Source organism: Lygodium microphyllum, chromosome 13, assembly GCF_053477565.2.
Source record: "Lygodium microphyllum isolate KBCC chromosome 13, Lygodium_microphyllum_v1.1.10, whole genome shotgun sequence".
NCBI lineage: Eukaryota > Viridiplantae > Streptophyta > Polypodiopsida > Schizaeales > Lygodiaceae > Lygodium > Lygodium microphyllum.
In genome coordinates this window covers 55238356-55265048 of record NC_141147.1, presented here as the reverse complement: position 1 = coordinate 55265048, position 26693 = coordinate 55238356, and the positions used below count along the sequence as shown (strand labels likewise).

The following is a 26693-nucleotide window of genomic DNA, read 5'->3' as shown; positions in this document are numbered from 1 at the left end:
AATGAGTCATTAGCTTGAGAGCTTAACTATGGAGGATGATAATCAAGGTGCTTGTATGTGGAGAGTGGGAAGACATAGCAAAATAGACTCAAGATAGATACAAAAAACATTATCATTTCATTATGAAAAAGGTTCATCTTATATACACATAAGTTGACAGCTTACATCATCAATGACATGATATGTCATCCTTTTTCAACTGCGTAAGTTATGATGTCGTAGTCACATTGTATATTTTTATTGTACAAGTCACCCATATTCTAAGTGTGGAAAATCAGAGTTGGAATCCCAAGAGTGTGCACAAGAGGGAGAGAGAGAGAGAGCTCAAGTACAAGAAGAAGATCTTGCTTAGTAAGTTGCTCAAAGGTACAACTAGTACACTATCCTCAACTGTGAGTGTGTACTTTAGGCAGTTTATATAGCCAGTAGAGAAGTTAGGGTTAGGGTTTCCCCTTGCTCCCCTGTCCTCTAATCCATTTACACCTAGCTACCCTTATCCTCTCCAGTATAAGGAGAGTTCTCATGCTTACTTCTCAACACCCCCCCTCAATGCCAGGTGGCATTGGATAAAGCATGATAGGATGCCTCGGTTAATCCACAATGAGATGCCTTTATAAATCAGGCTACAAAAGAAGATTATAGGTAGAGAGTGTTACAAGACTCAAAAGAGTCAATCATATGTGGATTGGGAGGCAAAGTTGGCCTCCAATTCCTTAGGTACTTCGAGAACACTAGGACACTTACTGGTGATATGCCCAGTCTTTTGCATTTATTACACTTCATTTTGTCATAATATTTCTTCCAGCAATTGCTTACAATATGCCCTTTTTTATAACAGAAGGAGCACTGTATGGACTAACACTTGCTCACAAGAAGTAAATGTTGAAGTTCCTTCATTATGGTTCCTCTTCTCTTCATCCAAGCATGACTTGATGGTACTTGCCAAGGTTGGGTTTGGGATATTAGTTAGGGTAGTCACAAGAGTTGGAAAGGCCTTCTTCACAGACTTCAGAAGGATGGCAATGGCATCTTCATCATGAATTGGTGCTTGAACGAGGCCAGTTGTGCCATAAACCCCTTCATATGTGAAATAAACTTGCTTAGATCTTCTCCTTGTTTATACTCTAAGCTAAAAAACTCAATCTTTAGAAAGATCTTGGAGTTCTTCCCTGTAGCGCCGTAGAGCCTTTCAAGCTCATCCCACTTCTCCTTGTTGGCAGTGGAGAGTTTGTCAATATGATGAATTAAAGATTCATCCAAATGAAGCATGATGATGGCATGAGCTCTTTCATCATCTTCTACATCAAGGGGATTGGATGGGTCAAGAACTTTGGTCCCTTTTATGAAGGGCTAGTAGCCTCGTTCCATCATTTTATATTTTACCAGGACTTGCCAGGGATGGAAATCTTTTCAATTGAACTTGTGAATTTGAGGCCTTACATCTGCATAGGCCATGGCCATTATAGGAAGGTCTTACCTATTGCCTTAAGCAATGGCAATGTCTAGTCCTTTACAGGTGGCCGAGTACGAACCAAATAACAGAATTGATAGCCCTACAAATGATAACCAACTTTAAAACTGTAAAGATGAAAAAGGTCAAAAATCATACGTATGTAATATCTCAAGATATGATTTTGGTGGTCCTATTCTGTGAGCAACCCTTGATTTAAGTTTTACTATTTTCCTAGGCTCCAATGAGGTGAACTTTGACTGGACTTTTGGCTCTTCCCCTCCTTGTGGTTTAGTATACAAGCATTTTGTTAAGCAAGGTCGATTAATGACCTCAACACTTGATGAAGAGTCTGAGGAGATTTCAATCACATCAGTATTCATAGGGTAGTAGTACTAATGTCATCAAATGTCTTTTCAATGCTTAGAAGCACTCATCTCAAGCTTAAGATGTTTAGGTATTACATTGTCAAGCTTGGTGAGACACTTGACTTATTACCGGTATTGAAGTCGCGCTTCTCGGTGAACTTATGATCACCCCCAAGTGCTGGAGCTACTCACAGACCAGTAACACACTTCAAAGTATATGCTTTAGTTATTAGAATCACTATTAATGATTACAGATTGAAAATTTTGAAAAATGGGAAAGCTTGAAGCTTTTTGGCTATGGCTGCCAAAAACCCACAATTAGGGTTTTGCTCATAGCAACCAATACGGGAGGAATTTCTCCAAACCCTCTTAAAGGGAGATGGCCCACTAGGGGGGCTAACTAAGCCCCATGATAGCTGCCTCAACCGTGCCTTCTACTGGTCGTGGTCCAGCTCGAATCAGGCAGCCTACAGATCTGCGCCAATTTTTGTGTTTTCTTAAATGCTGCTCTCCAGGATGCCCAATGTCAATGCTTTTTGTGCCACACTGCTACGTCTTGTTCTAGAGAAGAAGTCTTTAGAAGAAGTTAGGAGCCAAAATGCTCTCCCTAGGTCCTCCAACAAAGGTGGGTCAAGGTGGCTATGGTGGAAATGAGAGTAAATAAGAAGAAAAGATTTCTTCTTGTGTACTTAGGTGTGTAGAGAGGCTGAAGGAGGCTGAGAGATTAGAGATGGCTATGATACCATGTAGCAAATCAGAGTTGGAAGCCCAAGAGTGTGCACAAGAGGGAGAGAGAGCTCAAGTACAAAAAGAAGAACTTGCTTATTAAGTTGCTCAAAGGTACAACTAGTACACTGTCCTCAACTGTGAGTGTGTACTTAGGGCAGTTTATATAGCCATTGGAGAAGTTAGGGTTAGGGTTTCCCCTTACTCCCCTGTCCTCCAGTCCATTTACACCTAGCTACCCTTATCCTCTCTAGTATAAGGAGAGTTCCCATGCTTACTTCTCAACACTAAGAGAGGGTGTTAACATGGGTATGAGCATATTTTAGTGTGCATTCATTTAGCTTCTATGGGGTAGCTAGGTGATACATGATTGGGTACTTAGACATTGGTTGGAATGATCCTCTCATGTCTCATCTCCACTCTTACCAAACAATGCATTCCTCATCATTCACCATTAAAGTGTTGGTTAATCCATTCATGTTGTACTCATTCTTCTACTTTCTATTATGGATTCCATTGCCTATTCACGAGTTCTACATAAGTTTGTTGTTCTCTCATTCACAACTCATTTGTCTTTGTGCTTATTCCTTACTTTTATTTCTTTGGATTTCATAGTGCACTCATGATTTTGGCCTCCTAGAGACTGTAAACTCTATAATGAGGTCTACCATTGGTTGTAGGTACTCTAGCTTATTAACTACATTTGTCTAGCTAAACCTCACTATTTAACTTTGGTTGTTTCAGAGGTCCTTTAGATTGGTATCTAAGAATCTAAGCCAAATGATGTCCTTGAGGTAAAAATTATATATTTCTCAAGTAGTTGTGGATATTTGAGAGCCTATCAAGGTCCTTTCATTCAAATTTTGAGCTCCAAGCTGGAGGTTACATTCCTCTAGGTCAATTAATGTGCTACTTTGAAAGTGTGACTCAAGTGAGATCAAAATCACTCCAAATTGATAAAAATTTGTCAACATCAAGATGAAAGTTGTAAAAAAAATCATATCTTGTGAGTTTTTAATAACTCCTTATTGATATCAATTGGTTGACTCAAGTGCCTCAATTTGAAACATATGCCTATCCTAGCTTTTGAGTGACTAATGTGTGTATCATAGTAGTCAAGTGGGTTCTCAACCTTGATAAATGGATCAAATCATGTAACTTCAAGGTAAATCTTGGATTTTTCTTACCTTGAGGGTGGGATTTGATGCCAAACATGATGTCTAATTGGCTGAGTTGATGGTTGCTCCTAACTACCCAATAGACTAGCCATACTTTCTAACGATGTAGCTATACTTGAGGTTTACGTAGTTTTGACTCCAAATGCCCAAAATCTTTAGTGTTTTCAAGTTAATTTCACGGTCTCTTCTAAAACTGTTTGGTAGAGTCTCCCTTGAGGTGAAACTGATGCAATTGAACACCAAGGTGAATCTAGGCTATTAGAGAGGCAAAGGTGGATACTAGTATAGCATTTTTAAAGGCTTCAAATTTACACCTTGAGGTGATATATTTTTACCTCAATATTTCAAACAGAGAGCCAAAATCAACATATTTGATGCTTAACATAATCCTATCCACAACATATGTCCACATGCTTTCTAATGTGTAGTTCATGTCAAGTGCACCAATGGAATCTGTACCAAAGCAAAAATCGCCCCTCTAAATGGAATGGTTTTACATTGAGATGGGAATTTGAGCAAGAAATCTTGGGTTTTGAAGCTCATAAATTGAAGTACTCAATAGTGGAATGGCCCTTGAGGTAAACCTAAGCTATCAACAAGGGAATCATTTTGTGTTAATACCAAAAGCTCTCAATCCTTTTGACTTTCATACCTTTGTACAAAAACCTAAGGATGAAGATAATTTTTATTAGCCTAAGGTGATGTCTTAGCATGATTTTGATCTCTTGAAAACTTCAATATTTCAAACAATAACTCTATGTGTATTATGTCTCATACTAATATTCCTAGTCTACTCTTAGTGTGCTTATTTCAATCTACAAATGCTTGCATGCACTCAATGATAGTATTACAGTGAATATTAAAATCCTTCTTACAATTCCAAATTAGTAAAAATAAAATCAAGAGTAAGCTATATCAAGTTTGAGAGACCCTAAAGTGCTCAATAAAATGTGGGATGGAACGTAGGTTGTCTATGGGAGATAGATTGAGCCTTTTGGCTTACAAAGCATTAGTTCAAGAGTTCACTTCCCTATTAGGCATGATTTTAACTTGATGTCTAATTATCGAGTGAAACTCATAATCGTTGTTGCAACAACCAATGCTAATCATGATTTTAACTTGAATATCTTATTTTAAGTTAAACTCATAACCATTGTTGCAATAAGCATTGCTAATTATTAAATTAATGCAAAAAATGAGACTTTATCCAATTAAGTAGCTCAAAATCAATAGAATGCACAAAAAGCAAGCAATTGCATAACCATTGTTGCAATAACTAATGCGAATCATGAAAGTAACGAGAAAAAATAAGATTTTTTCTAATCTAACCATTTTTTAGATTTTCAACTCTTCAAATAATTCGATCATTTCCTAATCTATGCATTCCTACACTAGTTGTACTAGATTTCAAGTACACTATGGTTCACCACAACAAAGAGAACAAGCTCAATCCAATGCTAGCGATGATGGTGCACCCTATTCTACCAAAATGTGGACATCAAAGCCTCAAAGATGAGCAATGCTCCATTAATCCTAGCAAGACAACAAAAATTTTATTTTTTGAAATTGAAACTAACAAATAAAACCTCCTGGACCTCTTATTCCTTCAAGAGGTAATGTTCCATCCATGGTTTTCATATCCCTAACCTAGATCTATCCCTCTCTTTCCTTGTACTCTACTACAACCATGTACAAGAGTTAAGAGAAAAGAAATCTCAAGAGGACAATCAAAGTTGACTACTTCTTCTCCATTGTTATAGTCTATCCATCGAAGAGAGAGCTTCAATCCAAGCATGGCCTCCAATGGTGCTTCTTTGCTCCACGTTCTCTATTCCTTGCAAAGCTCCTATGGATAAAGAGTGGACATGGACAAGAGGAGAAGATCTCAAGAATTGTGGGTACTATCTTAGTCTCACTCACTTTCATACAAGGAGAAGATCTCAAGAATTGTGGGCACTATCTTAGTCTCACTCACTTTTATACACACTCTCTCACACTAGCTCTCCATTGTACACTCAAGCAAAGAGGATAAAAGCTAGAAAATGGAGTAAAGGTATTGCAACAACACAATCACAAATGTAACATGAACCCCACCTCCACCAAGAGAGAGAGAGAGAGAGAGAGAGAGAATGTGTGTGTGTGTGTGTGTGTGTGTGTGTGTGTGTGTGTGTGTGTGTGTGTGCGCGCGCGTGCGCATGCGTGTGCGTGTGCGTGTGCGTGTGCGTGTGCGTGTGCGTGTGCGTGTGCGTGTGCGTGTGCGTGCGTGTGTGCATGCGTGCGTGTGCATGCGTGTGTGTGCACGCACACGTATGCAACCATTTAGAGAGAGAGATGTGTGAGAAAGGATACTTGAGGAGAGAGGATGCAAAATCTACCAATGATTGATCGTCATGTCTCTTAAACTCTAACTAGTTCATGAGTACCTCCATTTTCTAAGATACTCTTGTGGTAGTAGGATTTGCATAGGCATGTCCTAGCTCTAAGCAAGAGAAGAGATAGAGTAAGGACTCTCAAAGGTTGCACACAAAAAAACAAGTCCTTTTTTAAATATCTAGGGTCTGAGTTTTAGGGCTTCCATCCTTCCACTCACTATATTGTCTACTTACAATGCATGTAGACCTTTGTGACATGCATGTCTGTTTTTACAAGGTGCATAAGAGTGAACCCAGCTTTTAGATTTACAAATTTCATGCACATAATTGTCGTGTGCATACCCATATTTACAATTTGTTAGTATTAGGCTACTTTTTACAAATTTTCAAAGTGAAGCCTTAAAATTTAGGAAGATATTAAATGGGTTATTTTTAATTCTCAATTTACACTTTAGGTGCTAGTTTTAGTAGCTACTATTTTCAACAATTAATTTCTTCATCCATCTTTTTGTAGCTTCTTTTTCCTATTTCTTTCAATTCCAACTTAGCTTTACATATATTCCAATGCTTGGAAGGAGATTTATGAATCTAGTCCTTGCCATGTTCAATGGCTTTGAAAACAATTCTATTTCTTCAACATTGCATGGATTTCCGAACAAATGTATATGGCTAACGACTAGTGGATTATGTCCTTAAAGCTTTGAGCAACCCTGAATGCTTCATCATTTGAGGAGAATTTCCTTTGCCATCTCCAAGGGACATCTAGTTTCTGCACAATGGAGGCACCCATGGTTTTTGAAACTTGTTGACTACCTCAAATGCGCATAGGACAAAGTGACACACATGCACACACACATGCAAGTCTTGCACTAGACAAGAATGTGGGGTGTGTGTGCCTCAACACCACATTGGCTCTAAAGTTCCACCATAGCAATAAGTTTTGAGAACCATGAATGATTTTGTTAAGCTTGTTCCAATACACCCTTACCCATTCCACAAGCTACCTCGAAAAAAAAGGACAAGGAAAGTGTTCCATTCCCTTGCATTGCCTTTGTTTAATCGAGTTGAGTAAGGATGGAGAGGAAACACACAAAAGAGAGCTAAATTCCAAAAGTCAAACATGGTACATGAACTTTCAACTCATACAACTCATCTATAAGAGTAAATTTTGAGATTCCAAGGATGGCTTAATCATGAACTTGCAAAGCAATAAGACAATCTTCTTTACCTATCCAAACACCACTATCTACACATTCCAAAGAAGGGTTTGTGGATCCATCCATGTCTACAGCAGTAGTCACCCATATCTAATGCCCGATCAATAATGTTTCAATGTGACCAATGTTTACCTCCAACCATTTGCGCAAAGGAGTCAAAGTATCGAAGAGTACTACCAACACTTCCTTCTTATGGCTTGTTAGGCAAGGCAAGTACCTCTCAAATGGTATCTTTCATCCTAACGAGTGTTTATTTTAGTTATGAAGTAGGTTTGTAACTCTATAAAGTTCCATCCCTAAAAGCTTTTACCTATGTGAGTAGCGTGAGGTTCGTGATTTCCTTCCTTTGCCCCTAGTAACTTAGGTCCTATCGTAACTTCTTTGGCTTCCATAGTTCAAGATATCAATTTAAATCCCTCCCACCTTCCACCAAATAATGCAACATGTCGCATTTATAAAGCATTTTCATCCTCACCAATATTCAAAACAAACTTAGCAAGAGATTTGTACTGAATGCATCTTATGAAAATAAGTTAGTGGCCTTGAATGCAATAGGCCTTTTTTGCAATGCACAATGCATCACCACTATGGCAATCAACGCAATGCATTGCAAGTAACCACCAATATGGGGAACTAGGAGTGTCTCTGAGAATCCGACAATATCATTTGTCATTTGGGAATCCTATCAAAACCAAACTTTGAAAAGTATCAAAATTACATCATCCCAATGTGTTTCGTTGAAAGGCACTCCAATTCATGAAAAGCCATTACCACTCAATTGATGAGAATTTGTGTGGAATTCAAGGCAAGCAAAAGTTGACCAACTTAATATCACATCAATAGCAAATATCTCCATTACCATATATTGCATAGCACTAAGACACATAAACTGGTATTTTTAAAGAATAAGCAAAGAGCTTCTGGTGAACAGTAAACGATAACATAAACTGTACAAAGTCACTATCCAACATTCTCTAATCGAGGTAAAGTCTACTGACAATTACCAAAGGCCGTTCTTTTCACCCTCAAACACTTCTATGTCAGCTGCAGCAGTGAATAAATTGGGACAACCAGAGAAAAAAGCCCTAGTTGGATGACATCAAGAGCACAAACGCAGCTATTACATATCAAAAAATGCACCATACCCCTCCAAGCTCTCATGCTATCAAGCATCTATGTACTTGTTGCTTCAAACATCTATAAGAGACTTCACATGAACCTCCGCAATGCATGCTTTCTTATGGCTTAATTCAATGTTGCTTTGGCATATTAGAAAAAGAAGCATTTCTGACAAATACATGATTGTGTGTCAAATTTTCTGAAGAAAACTTTTATAGCTACTTTAGAAACAAGGAACTGCAACTCTTACTTTGTAACAGCTCTCATAGTGAAATTTTTTTACAGTAAAGAACAGCTTGCAAAACTTTTTCCAATATAAGGCCTTACAAGTTCCTTCACTTATCAGGTACAAATATTAGCAATCTAATATTTGGCAGAGACCAACCTAGAACTAAGTTCCAGAGAAGAGTTCTCATCCACTTTGATGCTCACTTTCGTGGAACGGTCTTTAACAACTCAGTCAGCTCACCAGACTGCAAAAAACATTACTTACTACAGCATGCTTTGAAAAGACCTACAGTCTGCAATAAAGAGGTAACTTATAACAGATTTACCTCATGCATTTTCATTAAAATGTCACAGCCTCCAACAAATTCGCCATTCACATACAGCTGAGGAAATGTTGGCCAGTTGCTGGAAGGACAAAATGCAAGCACTAAATCTACATTTAACTTCAAACAATCTAAAGTCACAAAATTTTAGAGCAGCAGTTGGACAAAAATACAAGGTGAATTATTAAGAAATGGAAGTTCAGATTACAATCAGACTAAAAGGCTACTAAGTATCACGATTCACATAAATACACCAAATGGGAACTGATGAGCATCTTTTCGTTCAATATCACCTCCAAAAAGTTATGGAGGTTTATCATTGTTTTTTCAATATTTGAAACCTACAAGAGACTATCAGTACGTGACCACCAAAAGGTGGTTATAACTAGGTGCCATGTCTTGAGTTTCTCTCTGAGTTCAGTTGTTTTGATTGAGTTCATACACGCTTCATGTTTTCTCTGCAAACCCTAAGGTATTCTCCTCACATGGTGTCAAAGCTATCATGAGACTTAAGGGTTGCATGAGCAAGCTTCGCTAGCTTCTGATGTCTCAGCCTAATACTCCGAAACCCTCCTTAAGAGCCCTCTCTTCAGAGTGCATCGGTTCAGGCTCCGAGGGATTTCTATTCATCTTCAACAATGAACTCACAATTGTTGAGTTTTGACTTTAATAGGCCATCTGGAAGTAGCACACAATCAGACAAGGCAGGCGAAGAAAATCTGGAGTCTTGTTCCACAAGAGAATGAACCACCAGGGACCAAGAGGGACATCCTGTGGCCACTCCAGTCCAATCAAGTTTGCATGTTGCTTTTACAGATCATCTCTTTCATCTTGATTCAACTAATGTGCAGGCAAACATAAGTTAGTATGTGAACTACAAGGAGGTGCCCATCATAAAATAGGTGATTCCTCTTGATTCGCAAGTTTCTATTTCCAGTGATTCTTTGTTACATATGCATCTCATGTAGCACCCACAAATGCTTCCACAAACCCACCGACCGCACCCACACACACACACCCCCCCAAAAAAAAAGGAATCTTCCTATCACTCTCTCCCATCACATTATCTGGGATACCCTACTGAGACCATCAGTCACACACGAACTGGGACTTCAGTTCCATTACACTCTGCCCCTAGCCATGTCCTTGTCTCTACCCCTATTGGCCATCTGGTTTCCTTGGGCATGACTGAAAACCAAGTTTCTCGTGTTTCATCACGCAGACCCTCAACCTCTATAGGTGTAACTTATGGTCCACAATCAGGTGTTCCAATTCAGGATTTCCACATGATACTGCTGCTGGGAGATGAAAATCCCCCTTGGAGTCTCGTAAATCTCATGGCCTAAAAAGGAATGAAAAAGGCCCATATCTGTCATCTCAAACACCTCATCTGGTGCTGCCTTAGTCTCCTTGACCCTCTAGGCATGGTCACCTGTCAAAATAAGATCATCCACATAAAGCACAAACAACTGTTGGGATGTAAAGGTCCTTTATTCACCTCCGTGTATTTTACACGTGTATTGTTATGTTGTACATGTGAATGCACCCTTACGGGTCCTAAGTATAAATACATTTTATTCTTTGTGTACCAACACATTGTTGGTACACCCAAATTAGCTCGTACTCTCTCTGTCTCTCACTCTCACTCACCTGCTCACTTATCTGCTGCAAATCTTCACGCTTCCGCTACCCGCGCACTCCAACAACATGTGCCCTTCAACTGAGGTGTGTGTCAAAAGATGACGTACCAGCGAGACAATAGGGTTTGCGGGGAGGAACACGGAGTGAACTCGGCAAACATGGAGAAGAGAAGAAAAGAGAGAAGGAACTTTGATGAATGGAATGATGAAGATCTGAATCATGGAGTGAATGTGATACAAGGGACCAAGGGTGCTGTAGCACAAGGAAGATGATGAAGACAACCACGAACCGCAATGTCCTCCTGAAGGAAGGGGAGGGTAGTGGAGAGGCTGGAGAAAAGAGGTGACGGACTGAATGAATCAGCCGTGAGGAATGAATGAGAGAGTGGCCTATAAATAGGCACTGTCAGTCTAGGATGGCGCCCCTTTTTGGGGCTACAAACCCTAAACGCAAAACGCAGAAATGCAAAAACGCAAACTGCGAGTGAAGGGTGAAGGGTTTCTCGACACCCCCTCTTAGGCCCAAAAAGGGGAACAAGAGAAGAGTGAGGTGGAGATGCAATGCTACATGCTGAAGAATGCTCATGCAGCAAGTGCCACTTAGACAATGTCCCTTTTGGGAAAATTGTTCACTTGCCCAAGCACCCTAGTACAAAGATAATGAAAACATGCAATGCATAGAAGGAATGTCGGACTTTGTGTGGTGCCGAGAACCATAAGGATATGCCCGTACTCAATCTCAGGAGGTGGCTCCATGCTGACCAAGTGACCAGGGCAAGAAGAGAAGAGGACCCCTAAGATCCAAGATTTCCACTGGAAAGGGAACCTGTAGTAAAGAACAGTAGATAGAGTGAACTAGAGAACCCGAAACTCAACCTTGGGAGAGAAGCCACTAGCTCCGTGCATCCATGTTGGAAGGAATACGAAGGCCTCGTCACCAAGTCACCGCTGAATCTCCGAGGTCCCGATCTAGGTGGTACTTGAAGATCCTGGGTATCAGTAGAAGAGATGACTGGTCGAAGACAACTACCCCAAGAAAGTAGAGGATGGGTGAAGAGCTTCAAGTGGAGTAGATTCCCGCTCTAAGGTGGGAGGTGGAGTGGCCCCCGCTGAAGTCGAAGAAGAAGTAGATGCCTCCTTTGAGGGCAAAGAAATAACATCCCCCTCTGAAGTAGATAGGGAATCCAAAAACTCATGGATCACGAACTCCGAAATGTCTGATGACGAAGAAAGTGCCGCCGGTCGTGCTGAAGAAGGTATCTGGGGTGCCAAAGAACTCTCAGAGGTAGCCTCTCGAACCTGAGTAGTCAAGGGTGGGGAAGAGTGGGGCTCAGAATGAGTAAGAGGTGGGCAACAGTCGCTGTCTCTCAGTGGAGCAGACTGGGTAGCCGAAGAATATGAAGGAGTCGAGCAGCCCACTGTCTCTTGAAGGAGCAGACTGACGAGGAGACGGTATCAAACAATCACTGTCTCTCAGTGGAGCGGATTGCAAAGCCGTAGGTCGTGGAAGCTAGTGTACCTGAAAATAAGTGGGAGAAGATTGCCGCTGGCATTGCGACGATCTCCAGGAGGTCATAGCACCAATCGATCCTCCAAGTGCTCGAAAGGACTTAGTACGCATCGGATGCGTCTTATTGCCTTGAGCATAGTACTCTGATAGCTGATGCAGAACGATCTCTGTGGCCCAAAAAGGAGAGGTAGCACAAGGAGTGCTTGGTAAAAGACGCATATACTCCGGGGGGTGGGGAGCAAAGGTCGAAGTCAACAAGCATCCGTGGTATATCCGGTGATGCCACAGTAGAAGCACCTAGTAGTCTGGACATCTTTTGGTAAAGAAGCCATGGATACCAGTGTGCCTTGCTGAAGAAGAAAGAGGTCAGCCACCATGAACCACGAACCGCAATGTCCGCCTCAAGGGGTGCGAGGGCAGTGTGAAGCACGAACCGCAATGTCTGCCTCAAGGGGTGGGAGGGTAGTGGAAGGGCTGGAAGTGAGCTGCCAGTGGGAGGAGGATGTGACCAGCAGTAAGAGATTGCAACCAGTAGAAAAATGCAGGTGAGGAGAGAGAAAGACCAAAAATGCAAGCAGCACAGCTTGCAGGAGAGAGAAAGACTAAAAACGCAAGTAGGACAGCCTGCAAGAGAGAGAAAGACTAAAAACGCAAGTAGGACAGCCTGCAAGAGAGAGAAAGATAAAAACGCAGGCAACAGGAGTGTGATGACGTGGCAGGCTGTACGGTAACAGGTCTGCACAAGAATAGTAGTCGCATGGCTCGAATCAGCTCCAAACTGTGTGAAGAGGGCTGCAAATCAGGCGCCAACTAATGGAGACAGCAATGGACAACTTCGAATGAGATGTTCTCCGCGAACGGGGTGTGGGCAGCAAGCTAAAACACCTAAAATCTGCAAAAACTAGATTTTGATGCAACGGAAGAAGAAGATAAGTGGATGTTGAACCCGTCACCGGCCTTTGCCTTCACTGGAGTGGAGGATCTTTGCCGTTGTTTGAGTAGATCCAACTCTGATACCATGTCAAAAGATGGCGTACCAACGAGACAGTAGGGTTTGGGGGGGGGGGGGGGGGGGGGGGGGCGCGGGGAACACGAAGTGAACTCAACAAACAAGGAAAAGAGAAGAGAAGAGAGAAGGAACTTTGATGAATGGAATGATGAAGATCTGAATCATGGAGTGAATGTGATACAAGGGACCAAGGGTGCCGTAGCATAAGGAAGATGATGAAGACAGGCACGAACCACGAACCGCAATGTCCTCCTGAAGGGGTGTGAGGATAGTGGAGAGGCTAGAGAGAAGAAGTGACGGACTGAATGAATCAGTCGTGAGGAATGAATGAGAGAGTGGCCTATAAAGGCACAGTCAGTCTAGGATGGCGCCCCTTTTGGGGGCTACAAACCTTAAATGCAAAACGCAAAAACGCAAACTGCGGGTGAAGGGTGAAGGGTGAAGGGTTTCTCAACAGTGTGGACATACAATTGGGGATCCGAAGAGGAACGTCGATACCCCAACTTCCCTTGGAGGAACGAGTTTATCTTCTCGTTCCAAGCGCATGGAGCTTGTTTGATGCTGTTAAGGGCCTTTTTCAACCTATACAACTATCCATCTGATGAGGAAAAGCCAAGAGGCTACTCAACATAGATCTCCTCCTTCAAATCACCATTTAGGAAAGCAGACTTCACATCAAGCTGATAAACCAGCCATCTCCTATGGATGGCTAAGGCAAGAACGGCTCTAATGGTAGCCATCCGAGCTATAGGTGCAAAGGTGTCATGGAAATCCACCCATGGCCGTTGTGTAAAGCCCTTTGCAATGAGCCGCGCCTTGTGCTTATTCACAGTACCATCACTGTGATATTTGATCTTGAAGACCCATTTTACACCAATCACCTTCTTATGAACATGTCGAAGCACAAGATCCCAAGGCCCAAGTGTCATTCCACTCAATAGCATCCAACTCTTGCTCCATAGCCTTCTTCTAATGATGTGACTGCAAAGCCTCCTTCACAAAGATGGGCACCCTATCTTGTATGGCACAAGTTATCAAACAATAGTTAGTACAAATAAGCTCAGTAGCATGTGCCTGGTTCCTCCGAGACTGCCTTGGTCCATCTTATGGTTGCCGCTCCCATTAAGCGGATGTCTACACGAGTCAAGATGTTCGATTCGTGGAGGTTCTAGCCTCAAAGGGGGGTGAGGAGCACCCTGTGCTTGGAGATCCAGGAGATAGTTGGATGCCAATGACAGTACATTTGGAGCCCATGCCTCATGGAGATGCTTTATATTCGGATGAGGATATTGCTTTCCCACTGGCTTCTTGAGCTACGCCACCGCCAATGGATGTTCTAAAGACTTCAGCAGATGGTGTGCGCCGAGGAGAGATCCGCGGCCTTCTCGTTGGGCATGAGATACACTCCATGATTCAGGGATTAAGGGAGTCCTTGAGGAGATCATACAATCAGTAACCTTGGGACTATGAGCTGTAGCCCACAAACATATCAAGCTTAGATCCAAAACACGCCTCATAGGGTGTCATACCAACAACGGCCGAAGTGGGGGATCCATTAAGGATGTAGACTGTAGTAGCCACAGCCTCGACCCAAAGACACTAAGGTGTTTGCCTATGCTCCATCATGGTGCGAGACATCTCAATAACACTTTGATTCTTCTGCTCTAATGTGCCATTCTCTTGAGGTGTGTGTTTGTGTTTGCAAACTCCTAGTGGATACCACGATCTGCACAAAACCTAGCAAGCTCATTAGAAACCAATTCTCCAACCTTATCCAATCATAATATCTTCAATTTCTGGCTTGATCGGTTCTCCTCAAAGAGCAACCAATCCTTGAAGTGGGAGAATGCCTCCGACTTCGATTGCAAAAAATAAGCCCATGTCCTGCTAAAATCGTCCACAATTAGCATGAAATACAAGCTCTCCTTAAGGGGCTCCGTCCTCATAGGTCCACACAGATCTGTAGATACAAGCTCTAAGGGTGCTAAAGACCACCTCGAAGCCTTGCTAGGAATGGCATCACAATGTTGTTTCCCACGAATGCAAGATACACGCGGCTGCTAGCTCACCACAATGTCCGGCCGAACAAGCTCTCCCCTAGAAATCTTCCAAAGGTAATCATAATTTAGGTGGTCAAATCGAGTATGCCAAAGCTCGAACTGTGTCTGAGGTAAGAAAAAGAGAGATCAAGGCTAAAGGAGACTTGGGCTTATAGACTCCATTCTCCTCATAACCAGAAGTGAGCACTTGTCTCGATCCATGATCAAGAATCCTCATCAAACTCAACCAAGAGGCCAAGGGTACAAATCTTGTGTACCAAAAGCAAATGGTAACCTAAGCTTCGCACATAAAGCATCTCTAAAGTATGAGCATCACCTTGCCCATCTAGAATAAGCTGCATATTACCCCTCCCTTGAATAGGGATAGAAGAGCTATCGCCGATGAGAATCTATCATGCAAAGATTGCAAAAATAAATAATACATTCGGCCAGCAAAAACTGGCCGACCTGATCAAAAACTGCCAATTACAACATAAATTAATAAAATAATCAGTGATCATTCCTCCAGCTGCCACATGGCACCATCACTTGCCTGACAAACTGCCTACACACTATGTCCACTGAAAATGCCCACTGACTAACAAGAATAGCGAATAATGCCCTTCAAGAGTACCTCCGAGAGAACTAACCGCACCAATGGTAACATGAGAAATGCTAGTCCACGGGATGAATAATCTCTAACACCTCTTGACTCAGCTGCCATCTCCCCAATTCGATGTCTTCTACACCAGTCTCTAACACCTCTTGACTCAACTACCATCTCCCCGGTTCGATGTCTTCTACACCAGCCTTAGCACCTCGGGGAACCGCGAGACACTTTTATGGGAGAAGCTTTCACTGCTTGTCTTGGAGCATGACAAGCAACTCGGAGAGATGGGGACCAATGGATTTGGCTCCACCAAGGCATTTACTACATGTACAAGTGGAGGGAACAAGAAGAAGAAGCAAAAAGAGAAGGCCAAGGAAAAGAAGGAATAGGACAAGAAGGATTCAAAGGAGAAGAAGCCCAAGTGTCCACACTGTGGGGGAAGGGCACTCACCCGAAGAAGAAGAGTTGGCAAAAGTACCCCCACTTAACCTGCCTCTCCCTCTAGGCTCTTAACCTGAAGCATTGAGTGTTTTACCTTGAATTAGTTTCTTGAGCAAAGAAATTCAAACAATGTACCTAAGTGTACAATCACGATCATTTCAGTGGTCGTTCGTACGACCAACTGCTAAGGTGTGATTCCTTCTTCCCGAATGCTCCCAGCATTTGGTCATGGATCGTTCGTGACTTGGCGAGATTCCAGGGGCTTGGCAAGCTAGGTTTCTTGTTTTCCTTTTTTCTTTGGGTTAGGGTTTGTACCCTACCGACCCTGATTATCCTTACCTTAGGTCTCCTTGGACGACCCCATTGTCCTTGGTTGGTCAACTTGCTGGTTATCTCCTAGATCCCTTGAAGTACCTATGTACCTTTATCTTTGATCTTAATTGATCAAGATTGTCTATCCTCTTGACCATGGTTGGTCAAGATGGTTCTATTTAGAACATCTTTGGGTGTGATGCATTTGTCCATGTGGACAAGAAGAAGAGGACGACAAAGCTCGACTTGAAGTCACAGAAGCTCATCTTCGTGGGATATAGCACTACCACGAAGGGATATCAGCTCTATGACCCGACAACGCGAAAGATTGAGATAAGAAAGGATGTGATCTTTTATGAGGCTGCAGTCTACGAGGATCCTATTGATGGTTCTATTGTTGCAAGTGATTCTTCATCGTTGACTAACCCTCCCCCACCTTCAATCCCTCTCCTTCCTTCCAAGTTGCCTCTTAGCACTCCTCCTCCTTCTTCACCCTCTACATCAACTTCCCTTCCACCTTTAACAAATAAAACTGCTTCTTCACCAAGTACTTCCATCCCTTCAACCTCCCTTCCAAAGTCTTCTAGGGCCACTCAGCAGTCAAAGGGGAAGCCTTCTTCAAATGAGGATTTACCTTCCCTTACTGAGGGAGAGTCTCTTACACAAACAAGTGCCTTGCAGGTTCTGGAGACTACTCAGTCTCCCTCACCATCGGAGTCTATTCAAATTCCTTGTTAGTACAAGCAGCTCATACAAGATTCAGGTGTTACTCACTTTCCCGATACTCCATGTCCACACAGATCGGCTCGATTACATGTCCAGCGGGATCGTTCACTTTGTGTAAACTATGCTCTTATGTCACAAATTCTCCAAGATTCAAAGCCTAGTACAGTTGATGAGGCTCTTGCACAGGATGTTTGGTGACAAGCTATGCAGGATGAGCTTGATTCTATCAAGCGAAATTAGACTTGGGAGTTGGTTTCACATCCCAAGAAGCAAAAGGTGATAGATGTAAAGCGGATCTATAAGACCGAGTACCGTGCAAATGGTTCCTTGGACAAGTACAAAGCTGCTTGTTGCCAAGGATTTTGCTTAGTGGGCAAGTTTGGATTATTTTAAGACTTTTGCACCTACAGCTTGGATGCCTACTATTCAGGCTATCTTTGCTCTTGCAGCCCACCATCACTGGCCTATTTTTCAAATGGACGTCAAGTCTGCCTTTTTGAATGGTGTCCTTGCGGAGGAGATCTATGTCTCACACCCTCCAAGTTTTCTTGTCCAGGGGAAGGAGAATCATGTCTACAAATTGCAAAAGGCCCTCTATGGCCTAAAACAAGATCCTAGAGCTTGGTACCAAAGGATTGATCACTTCTTTGTGCAAAGTGGCTTCCATCACTCTAATCATGACCCCAACTTGTACTACAAGTTTAAGGGTGGTAGATGTGTTTTGGTTATTTTGTATGTGGATGATCTTATCATTACAGGGAGCAACACTTAGGAGGTTGATCGTACTCACAACATTTTGAGACAAGATTTTGACATGATAGATGTTGAGATACTACACTTCTTTCTTGGTCTGGAGATCTATCAGATGGCACTAAGCATTTTTATTTAACAACACAAATACATTTTTGAGCTTCTCTCAAATTTGATATGACCAATGAAGCAGCAAGCAACAGTCTACTATGGCCCTTTCTTCTACAAAGGTAGAGTATTGTGCATTATGTTCTACAACTATGGAGGCTATTCGGCTTCACCGCATGTTGGCGGAGATTGGTTTTTCACAGCTTGGACCTATAGAGCTGCATGTGGACAACTAGAGTGCTCTAGCTTTGGCACAGAACCCCATTTTTCATACTCACATGAAGCACATCGAGGTTCAATACCACTATGTTCAAGAGTGGATCCTAGATTCCGAGTTATCGGTCCTTTGCCCAAGGCTTCTATGCTTCATCACATGAGGTGGTTGGGTCTTCAGACATTCCCAAGATCTGAGAGGGGATGTTAGCCTGCCTATGTTAGTCATGTCAGTATGTAATCTCCTGGTTGTGAGCTCCTGTCAAAGTCTAGCGAAGACATGGGAGCTCTGGCATTCTAGAGAGCATTTCTTTTGTTTTAGGTACATTCCCTGTGCATTTCCTTGGTCTGTCAATTGGTTAACACCCCCTGCCACTGCCTTTCTGCCCCACGATTGCTTGGGATATCTTCTCATCATTTTCCCATTTTTTCTATGCAGTCAGACTGCATTTAGTGCAATCCTACCATCATCTGGTGCAATCGGCCAGATTTAGGGCATACTCCTGTATGCAGTTAGCCAGTTTAGGTGGAGGTGGCTATATATAGCTGCACTCCTTCATTTGACAGATCACTTGTCTTCTGCAGGCTTTTGCACTCTCCATCTCCGACACTCTCCAACTTTGGTGCTGCCATCATCATCTCAGCCTGATCTGGTGCCCTCGCTAACGCTTAGGGCTGTGTGCAGGGACTGATCAGTCCTCCTCATTGTATTCAGCATGCTTCTTCACTCAGTGCAGTATTTCTTCCTTCATCCTCTCTCTCTCTCTCTCTCTCTCTCTCTCTCTCTCTCTCTCTCTCTCTCTGTGTTCGTGTTCCTTCTTCCACTGCACAGTCTCGCATAACCATACACAGCTGCAAAACTCAAGTGACTAGCATACTGATCATAGAAGTCCAGCAGAAGCTCCAAATTTTTACGCTATCCTCTTGTAACATCAAAGGTCATAACTTTTAAGGGCTCTCACCCTTTCTCTAAACTTGCATTTTCATTTTCACATCAAGAGTACATGTTTTACTACAGATTGCAAATCATGAACACAACAAAACTCCTAATTCCATACCATCCAGTTCACAAAAGGTTCATGATAAGCGGCAATAAACTGTACAGAGAGAGAGGAAATTGAGCCATCTCATGTTCAAGAATTGTTGATGTGCTGGATTAAATCATGTCATTGCAGTTTCAATTGTTAGCTTGTACAATTTGAAGTGATTAGCCACATGTGGATGCACAAAAACCGCACAAGTTTAAAGTAACATGCCAATGATCACTTACCTAAATGTCTTCAATGTTTGCCTAAGCTCTAGATCTTCTAATATATTTCTTGATGCGAAGGGTACCACTGCCAAAAGTAGTCCATATTTCACACTTCAGATAGCAATACGAATGACACTTTCTGAATAACTGATTAAAAAGACTAACTTGAAAGAACTGCACATTAGAGCACAACTAAAGGTACTATCCTATCAAGGGATAAAATAAACAAAGATACTTGCATTTCCCATACAATATGCAACTTTGTTAAAGCCACAAAAGCAAAATAACACTTTCACATATATGAAATGCTATGGTCCAGTAAGTTTCCTTGCCAGAAGTTTTACTATTGGACATTATTTTGTTTTAGCCTATGGAACTGCTGATGTTTTCTTTTTTTTCCTTGTCCCCATGGATGGCCAACGATAGGGCATGCCATTGACTCAAATTAAGAATCATTCCCCAGAACACCTTAAAACTTTTGTGGATAACTTCAGTTAAGTGCTATTAAGCTGCATTATATCCCAGCCCTGAAAAAACATATTAATTTGCATCTCGTTGGCTAGTCAAGAACCCAATTTGGGGGGCCAAGGTTTACCCTCGCATGTGTGTACCATTCTATATTTTCAACAAGTGATATTGATGGTCTCTCTCGGGCTTGAGAGAGCAGGGTGTTGAGCAATGAAAAACTAGCCAAATTATTGCTAATTAATTACTAATATACTGGCCAAGTTGTTTGCCTCTAGAGCAAACATGGAAAGGAAATATAAAACTATTTCCTTTTGTAACATGTTGACACAAAATTCCAACCAAACTCTATTGAAGGAGCCAAGGGGGAACAGCCACTTTCATCCCCCTTTTCAGCCATCATTGTGCCTTAGTGCCATCATCAACTCTTGCCCCCAACATACTCGTCGGCTCCATCACTCCATAACTACTCTGCTACCCTAGCAACCTGTCCTACTCCTCCCTCCACCACTGCTCCAATGACTCCTGCATACTGACCCAGAACTTCATGCTGTTGATCTTGGCAGCAAAGGCAGGTTTCCAGCCTACCACATTACCATTGCAGTGGCGATCTGCTATATTTGGTCTTCCACTGCTGCAAAGCTGTCCAACATTAGAACACTGATTTCTGACAGCTGTGTTTTGAGGCAGGGCAGGTCTTGACAGCAAGGCCCTACAATTTGGCAGCAGCGTGTGTGGCTGGAGCACAATTCCGACATGAAGTGCTGGCTGCCTGCTCACACCCAAAATCTGTTCGAGTAATGACACACTCTCCCTTGCTACAGAGGGAATCTACAACACTATGTTTAGCTTTGCACAGCCCAGGCCACCTCTCCTGGTATCCCTAAACCCTTATGTTCCGCCCTATGTGTCGAACCTTCACCCACATTTGTCAGAACTTTGTATTTCTCAACAATAGGTATCGATCCTACTGCCCCATGTTGATTCATTGTATCTCATCCCTACCTTCTGCAAAGGTGGTTATATTTGTTCTTCCCTTAACATTCATTTCATATGAGCATCCATTTATTACTTGAGCAGTTCATGTTCTAGCCCCTTGTGTTCACAACCCTGCTCTTAAAACAAAGGGCTCCTCATATCATAGAAGATCAAAGCGGCATCCTCACCCAAACTAGTGTGTTTTCTGCAGCAGCCACCTGTCAAGCACTTGTCAACCCTCACAACCTCAAGACAGCTGTGTTTCAGCTGTTTCTAGCTGTCCAGCTTAGCCCCAGCATCTGCAGCCTTGTATTTTGTTCCAAACTCCTTGAGATCAGGTCAGCACAGCCATGTTCCTTGCTACGATAGCAGCCCATTGGTTTCTGGTTCATTCTCACAGCAACCCACACAAGCCCCTCTCTTGACCAAGCCTCGAATCCTGCATTTTATTCTTCTTCTGCAGTTTCCAAAGACTGCTCCATAGGGTACTCAGAAAGTCTCCATTGAGATGCCCCAATCAGATTCAGCATCCTGCTTGACTTTGGTGGAAGTTAAGCAAGGTTTCCAAAGAGAAACATCTTCCATGTGACCATAGGAACATTCCTCACATACTGTTTCTAGTTTACACAAAGTCCAATTTTCTAATTTGGGATCCAGGACGAGCATGTCTTTACCATGAGGCTTTCATTGAGGTCACTTTCATGGTTCTCGAAAAAAACAAGTCTCTTCCATGGTTGATTTTCTGCAGTCAAGACTTTCCAGTAGTCAAGGTTCTCAAAGATGACTCAGACCACTTGGAACAGTCTCAGTTGCAGCCAAATATAGTGGTCATGAATAGATGCTTGCAACTTTATAGACTTAAGTTGCCCATGTTAGTTGTGTATGCTTTCTCAAGAGTTTGCTTCCATTAATCCATAGTTTATTTAAGATCAGCATTCGGGTAACCTTGTCCCCTCTCTTCGCATCACTCTGATTTTATTTCCTTGACCGCTCCCTATTAGTTGTCATAATGAATTATTAGATTGTAGTCAAGGTCATTAACTATACGGTGCCTCCATAGAAGCTATGGTAAACTCCAAATATCTCACACATAAAGAAAGCATACAAAAGAGGAAGTAATTTAGTTATAATACATATTGACTTCTATAATCTATGAGAGTTGCTTAACTGCATGAACCTAGTCTTCTTAAACAAAACAGCTGGTCCTTGACATTCTGATTGGAAGATCCCCCCATCAAGAGGTAGTTTAGTACTTACCATGCCTTTGGAGTATTTGAGTTGCAGTGGCACTGAATCCACATTGTGGAGCGCCAGGGTTACCTTTCATGTATAACATTACTGGGTTCTCCTTTATATCCTTCAAAATAAGAAAATAAAACATGCAGGTCTTATTCAAAACACAGCAATGAATTCAAAAGTACACAAAAAAGTAAGGTACAAAGTCAAGGGGACATTTTGATGCTATCCATGTAAGAACCACCACTTGTGCAAATATGTCAATGTGCCTGAGCATCATAAGTGCAGCTTTGTGATGGGTTCACTCCATTCATGCAGTTACTTGTACTTGGCTAAGCTGTATGAGGCTTACAAATCAAGAAAACAAAAATGCTACAACAACAGCAGCGTCCAAGTTCATGAGATGAGCTTATGAAGAAAGAAACATAAAGCTTTCTACTATAACTTATATATTGTGCTTTTCCCTCTCACTCGCATTTACTTAAGTTAATCCTAAATGCACGAAGTCTCAGCATTTTGTCACTTTCCTTTCGCCTTATGAAAATTGGTGCAAAAACTTCAAGGCAATTCATTAAAAAATAATATCACCTTCTCTATCTGCTCCTTGACTGAGAGAATTTCGCTGCCCTGTTTATGCTGTGACTTGAAGTCATCATGAGTGTCAATCTCCGCATCAGTTGAAAATAGTCGGTGTTGATGCTGCATGGACCATGCCTCTGATCAATCCAAATAGGGATTAGACTAAAACGATCACTGGATGTGAAATCATAAATAAAAGGAGGCAAATTGAAGCGACAGCTGTTCAAGAGGTGCCCTGAGATTGATAAATGAATCGTCTTCCTCTTCAATCTCAAAGAGAATCTTCGCTTAACCAGAACAAGGGATGTGTTCCTAACCGAGAACAAAGATTTCTCCATAAAAACATTCGTTCTGGTTAATAACATCAGTCTACATGAAACACGCACCTGCACGGCCTATCAAATGAGACCGCCGTTGCAGCAAAGCAGCTGCTACCCTGGAAACAGATTGCATATCTGTCTTCTTCGTCTCAAATTATATACAAAATGTTGTCGTCCTAGATGGTTTGCCTGTGAAGTTGTAGAATGTTCAGGATCACCTTATAAGAAAGTATAGCTGTCATGTACTGTTAAACTTAAAATTGAAATGCCGGAAAGAATGGCTTCTCGGTAGAGAATGCTCTCTCAGATTTGGGCCTCAGAAATCGTCAGAGAATCAATCAATTTTAGGTAAAGCAAGCTGGAGTTCTCTGATGACGGACAATGAAGCGCGTGACGAAGACGCAGAACAGCGAACGATGGCATACAATCAGAGGATTTGCCAGACAGGAAAGATCAAAGAGCAGCAAGAAAATTACAAGAATAATGACGAACCGCTGCTACCTCGATCAGGATGCTGCGCCAAGAGCAAAATCCCAGTTAATACCAACACCAACTGAGTTCAAAGTGATTATTTAGAAACCAGAAAGCGTCTAAGGTAAAACCGCCATGCAGTTTTCTGATGCTTGAAAGCGGTGAATCCAGGTTTACTTTTGCCTAATTTTTAGTTTTTTTTTTTTTAAGCCTCTTATTCTCGCTAGTTTGAGTGGCAATTAGGGCACTTCACATGTTCGCACACACTTCACACAGCAAGAGGTCTTACACATTATAGATTCGCGAGACTTAAATCTTAAATTAAGAAGTTTTTTTTTCAAATTTATGTCTAAAAGAATAATGTCACCGGAAGCCACATCTTATATTAACATGTTGCTCATGGCATAATGTATAGCCATAGCTAAGATCAAGAAGTAGCCTTACAAAAGAAAGATTACATGAAACTAAGAGGCCTTACAAAAGAAAGATTGCATGAAACTAATCTCATGTGTGATGGTCATGACCCTCATGGATTGTGGAAGGAGAATCCTCAAGAACTCCACAATAGATATTTACACATGATTATCAAAAGATATCTACCATAGCACGTTCTTGCCTTTTATATCAAACCCTAATTCCTAGGTCTCATACAAAGGCTAGGGGAAATTTTATTTTATTATAGACCATCCCTGGCCAAAGATGTTTTGTCCTCAAAACTTGATTTTACAATAATACAATGATGAATAGTGTGAGAAGAGATCATAACATGAAGGACCATTGATGTATATACTCTAGAAAATAGGGGAGAATCCTCTAAGGGAAATAAGCACCATCATAAACTCAAAATTGTGAGTATCCCATATGCAATCATAAACAAGATTGCTACAGTAAAAAGCCCATAAGTTTTGGCAGAGACATCCAATTGAAATAAATGAGATATAGAAATGTACTAGGCACCATAAGGTATATGTGCAACACATAAAAGTTGAAGTTTGATGAAGTTATGGCAATTAAATTCATAAAAGGAATTTAATACAACAATTTGTCCATGTTCAGTGACTTAAAAGGCTTCCTTATCCCATAAGTGCTTGAGGATTCACTTTAGCTTGAAGATTCACATCAACTAAGGATGCTTGTCATGGGGTGAGTGACATTGAGGTAAAACAACCACCTAGATCAAATGGATGATCATCATAATAGTCATTACAGGCATCATAATTGTCATCCATAAAAGCATATATCTCCTCAATACCACCCAAGTCAAATGGAAATATGTCCCTTGGGCAATAAGTCTCATATACAAAATCATATAAGTCATGAAGAACACCATGAATGTCACTTGGATCGAATGAAAACATTTCAATCAAGTCATGAGTATCATCATTGACAATATCATATGCACCTAGATCAAATAGAAATGTAGGGTTGTGAAAATCAAATGGACATGTATCATGGTGACCAATATATATCCTCATTGGTTGCCATATATCTCATCAATGCCAACCAAGTCAAATGGAAACAATATCCCTTGGGCCATAAGTCTCATCTACAAAATCATATAAGTCACGAAGAACACCATTAATGTCAATTGGATCGAATGGAAACATATCAATCAAAACGTGACTATCATCATTGACAAGATCATATGCATCCAAATCAAATAGAAACATAGGGTTATGAAAATCAAATGGAAATGTATCATGGTGACTAGTGTATATCCTCATTGGTTGCCCAAACTCGATCATCAAACTCCACATGATCTTCTTTGTTAAACTCAAGCTCTTCCTCATGATCCTCATCATCTACGTAATCTTCTTCCATAGGTTGATGTATATACTCTTTGGTTGTAGTTGCTTCAACTCAAAGTGAAGACTCTTCATTCAAATTCTTGTCTTCATCTAAATTATCTATAATAAGCATCCTTATTTTTGCATTCTTTGCCTTGCACTTATCTTTGTGATTGGGAGACATTGTTTCACCATATATGTAGCATAAACCTCGAGCATGCATTTCCTTCAACTGGTTACTAGATAGATATTTACTTTGAGTAGCATTAGCTGAAGTTATTTCCACGTTGCTAAATATGGATGTTGCCTCTCATAATGATTATTCCGAAGTAAGTATTGCTCGTTATACTTTTCATCGTAGGAGTATTGTCCACATGCATCATGTTGCCCACAAGAATGTTGGTTATAAACATGATTCTTGAAAGAAGGCTACTCAAGATAATCATGATCGTAATGATGCTCATGAAATGGTTGCCCATAAGAATAATGGCCATAATAATATTCATGCCCATAAGAATAATGGACATGATCATATTCATGCTGCCCAAAGGAATATTGACCGTATGCATGATCATCATGTGCATACTACTACCCATAAGAATATGCATAATCATCATATATGTGTTGTTGCCCATAAGAATATGTTATCATTTGTAGGTCCTTTTGTCACCAATGAGCAATCATAGCATTTAGTCAAAGAAACAGTTATATCACTAGAGCATTTACATAAAGAAGTTGTAATTATTATATTGGTGTCACATTCTAATGTCGTGCAACAAATAATGGATATTGAACACACTCCCATGTAATAGTATATTATTTGAGAGTATATATATTTATATTTATATTTATTTATTTATTTATTTATAAGCACAAGAATTAAGAGCTGTTAGATTAATAAGTTCTAGTTCTTGATGAGGGGTTGATTCTACTTGTATGATTGCTTAAGAAAGCAAGCCTCAGAGAAGCACGCTTAAACTTGTGATTACCCCCTCAAACAAAATAATATACAGCAGGTGTTATATGGTCAAGATGCTCAAATTATTGGCACTTTAAGATTGATGAATGATTGAGGGAGTTGCCCAAATTACTGTGATTACATACACACATAATTGGTGATGGGGAATTTGATGCTCGGCAAATCTATTTAAGTTGAGGGCATGTAGGCTAGTCTATCAGCGGTAATGGCTTATTGAAACTTGTAAATACAACATCAGCCATGGCAAGTATCATTACAAAGGAGTTACAAAGAAGTAGGAGGAGCAG

General features: G+C 41.3%; 1 protein-coding gene across 2 annotated transcripts; it reads right to left on the bottom strand.

Moving 5' to 3' along the window:
• Positions 1–8652: 8652 nt before the first annotated feature.
• On the bottom strand, positions 8653–23801 carry GRX4 (glutaredoxin 4). 2 transcript variants are annotated; one of them, XM_087691102.1, is made up of 7 exons: positions 23646–23801; positions 23236–23358; positions 22859–22986; positions 22292–22391; positions 19610–19676; positions 8985–9063; positions 8653–8903 (listed from the first exon to the last, which is right to left on the bottom strand). In XM_087691102.1, the coding sequence occupies exons 2-7, from the start codon at positions 23300–23302 to the stop codon at positions 8859–8861; spliced, it is 486 nt and encodes a 161-aa protein (XP_087547228.1). In that variant the 5' UTR covers positions 23303–23358; positions 23646–23801; the 3' UTR covers positions 8653–8858. The 2 variants fall into 2 exon arrangements, with proteins under 2 accessions (XP_087547228.1, XP_087547229.1); XM_087691103.1 differs by having other exon boundaries at positions 23662–23779.
• Between the last annotated feature and the right edge of the window lie 2892 nt (positions 23802–26693).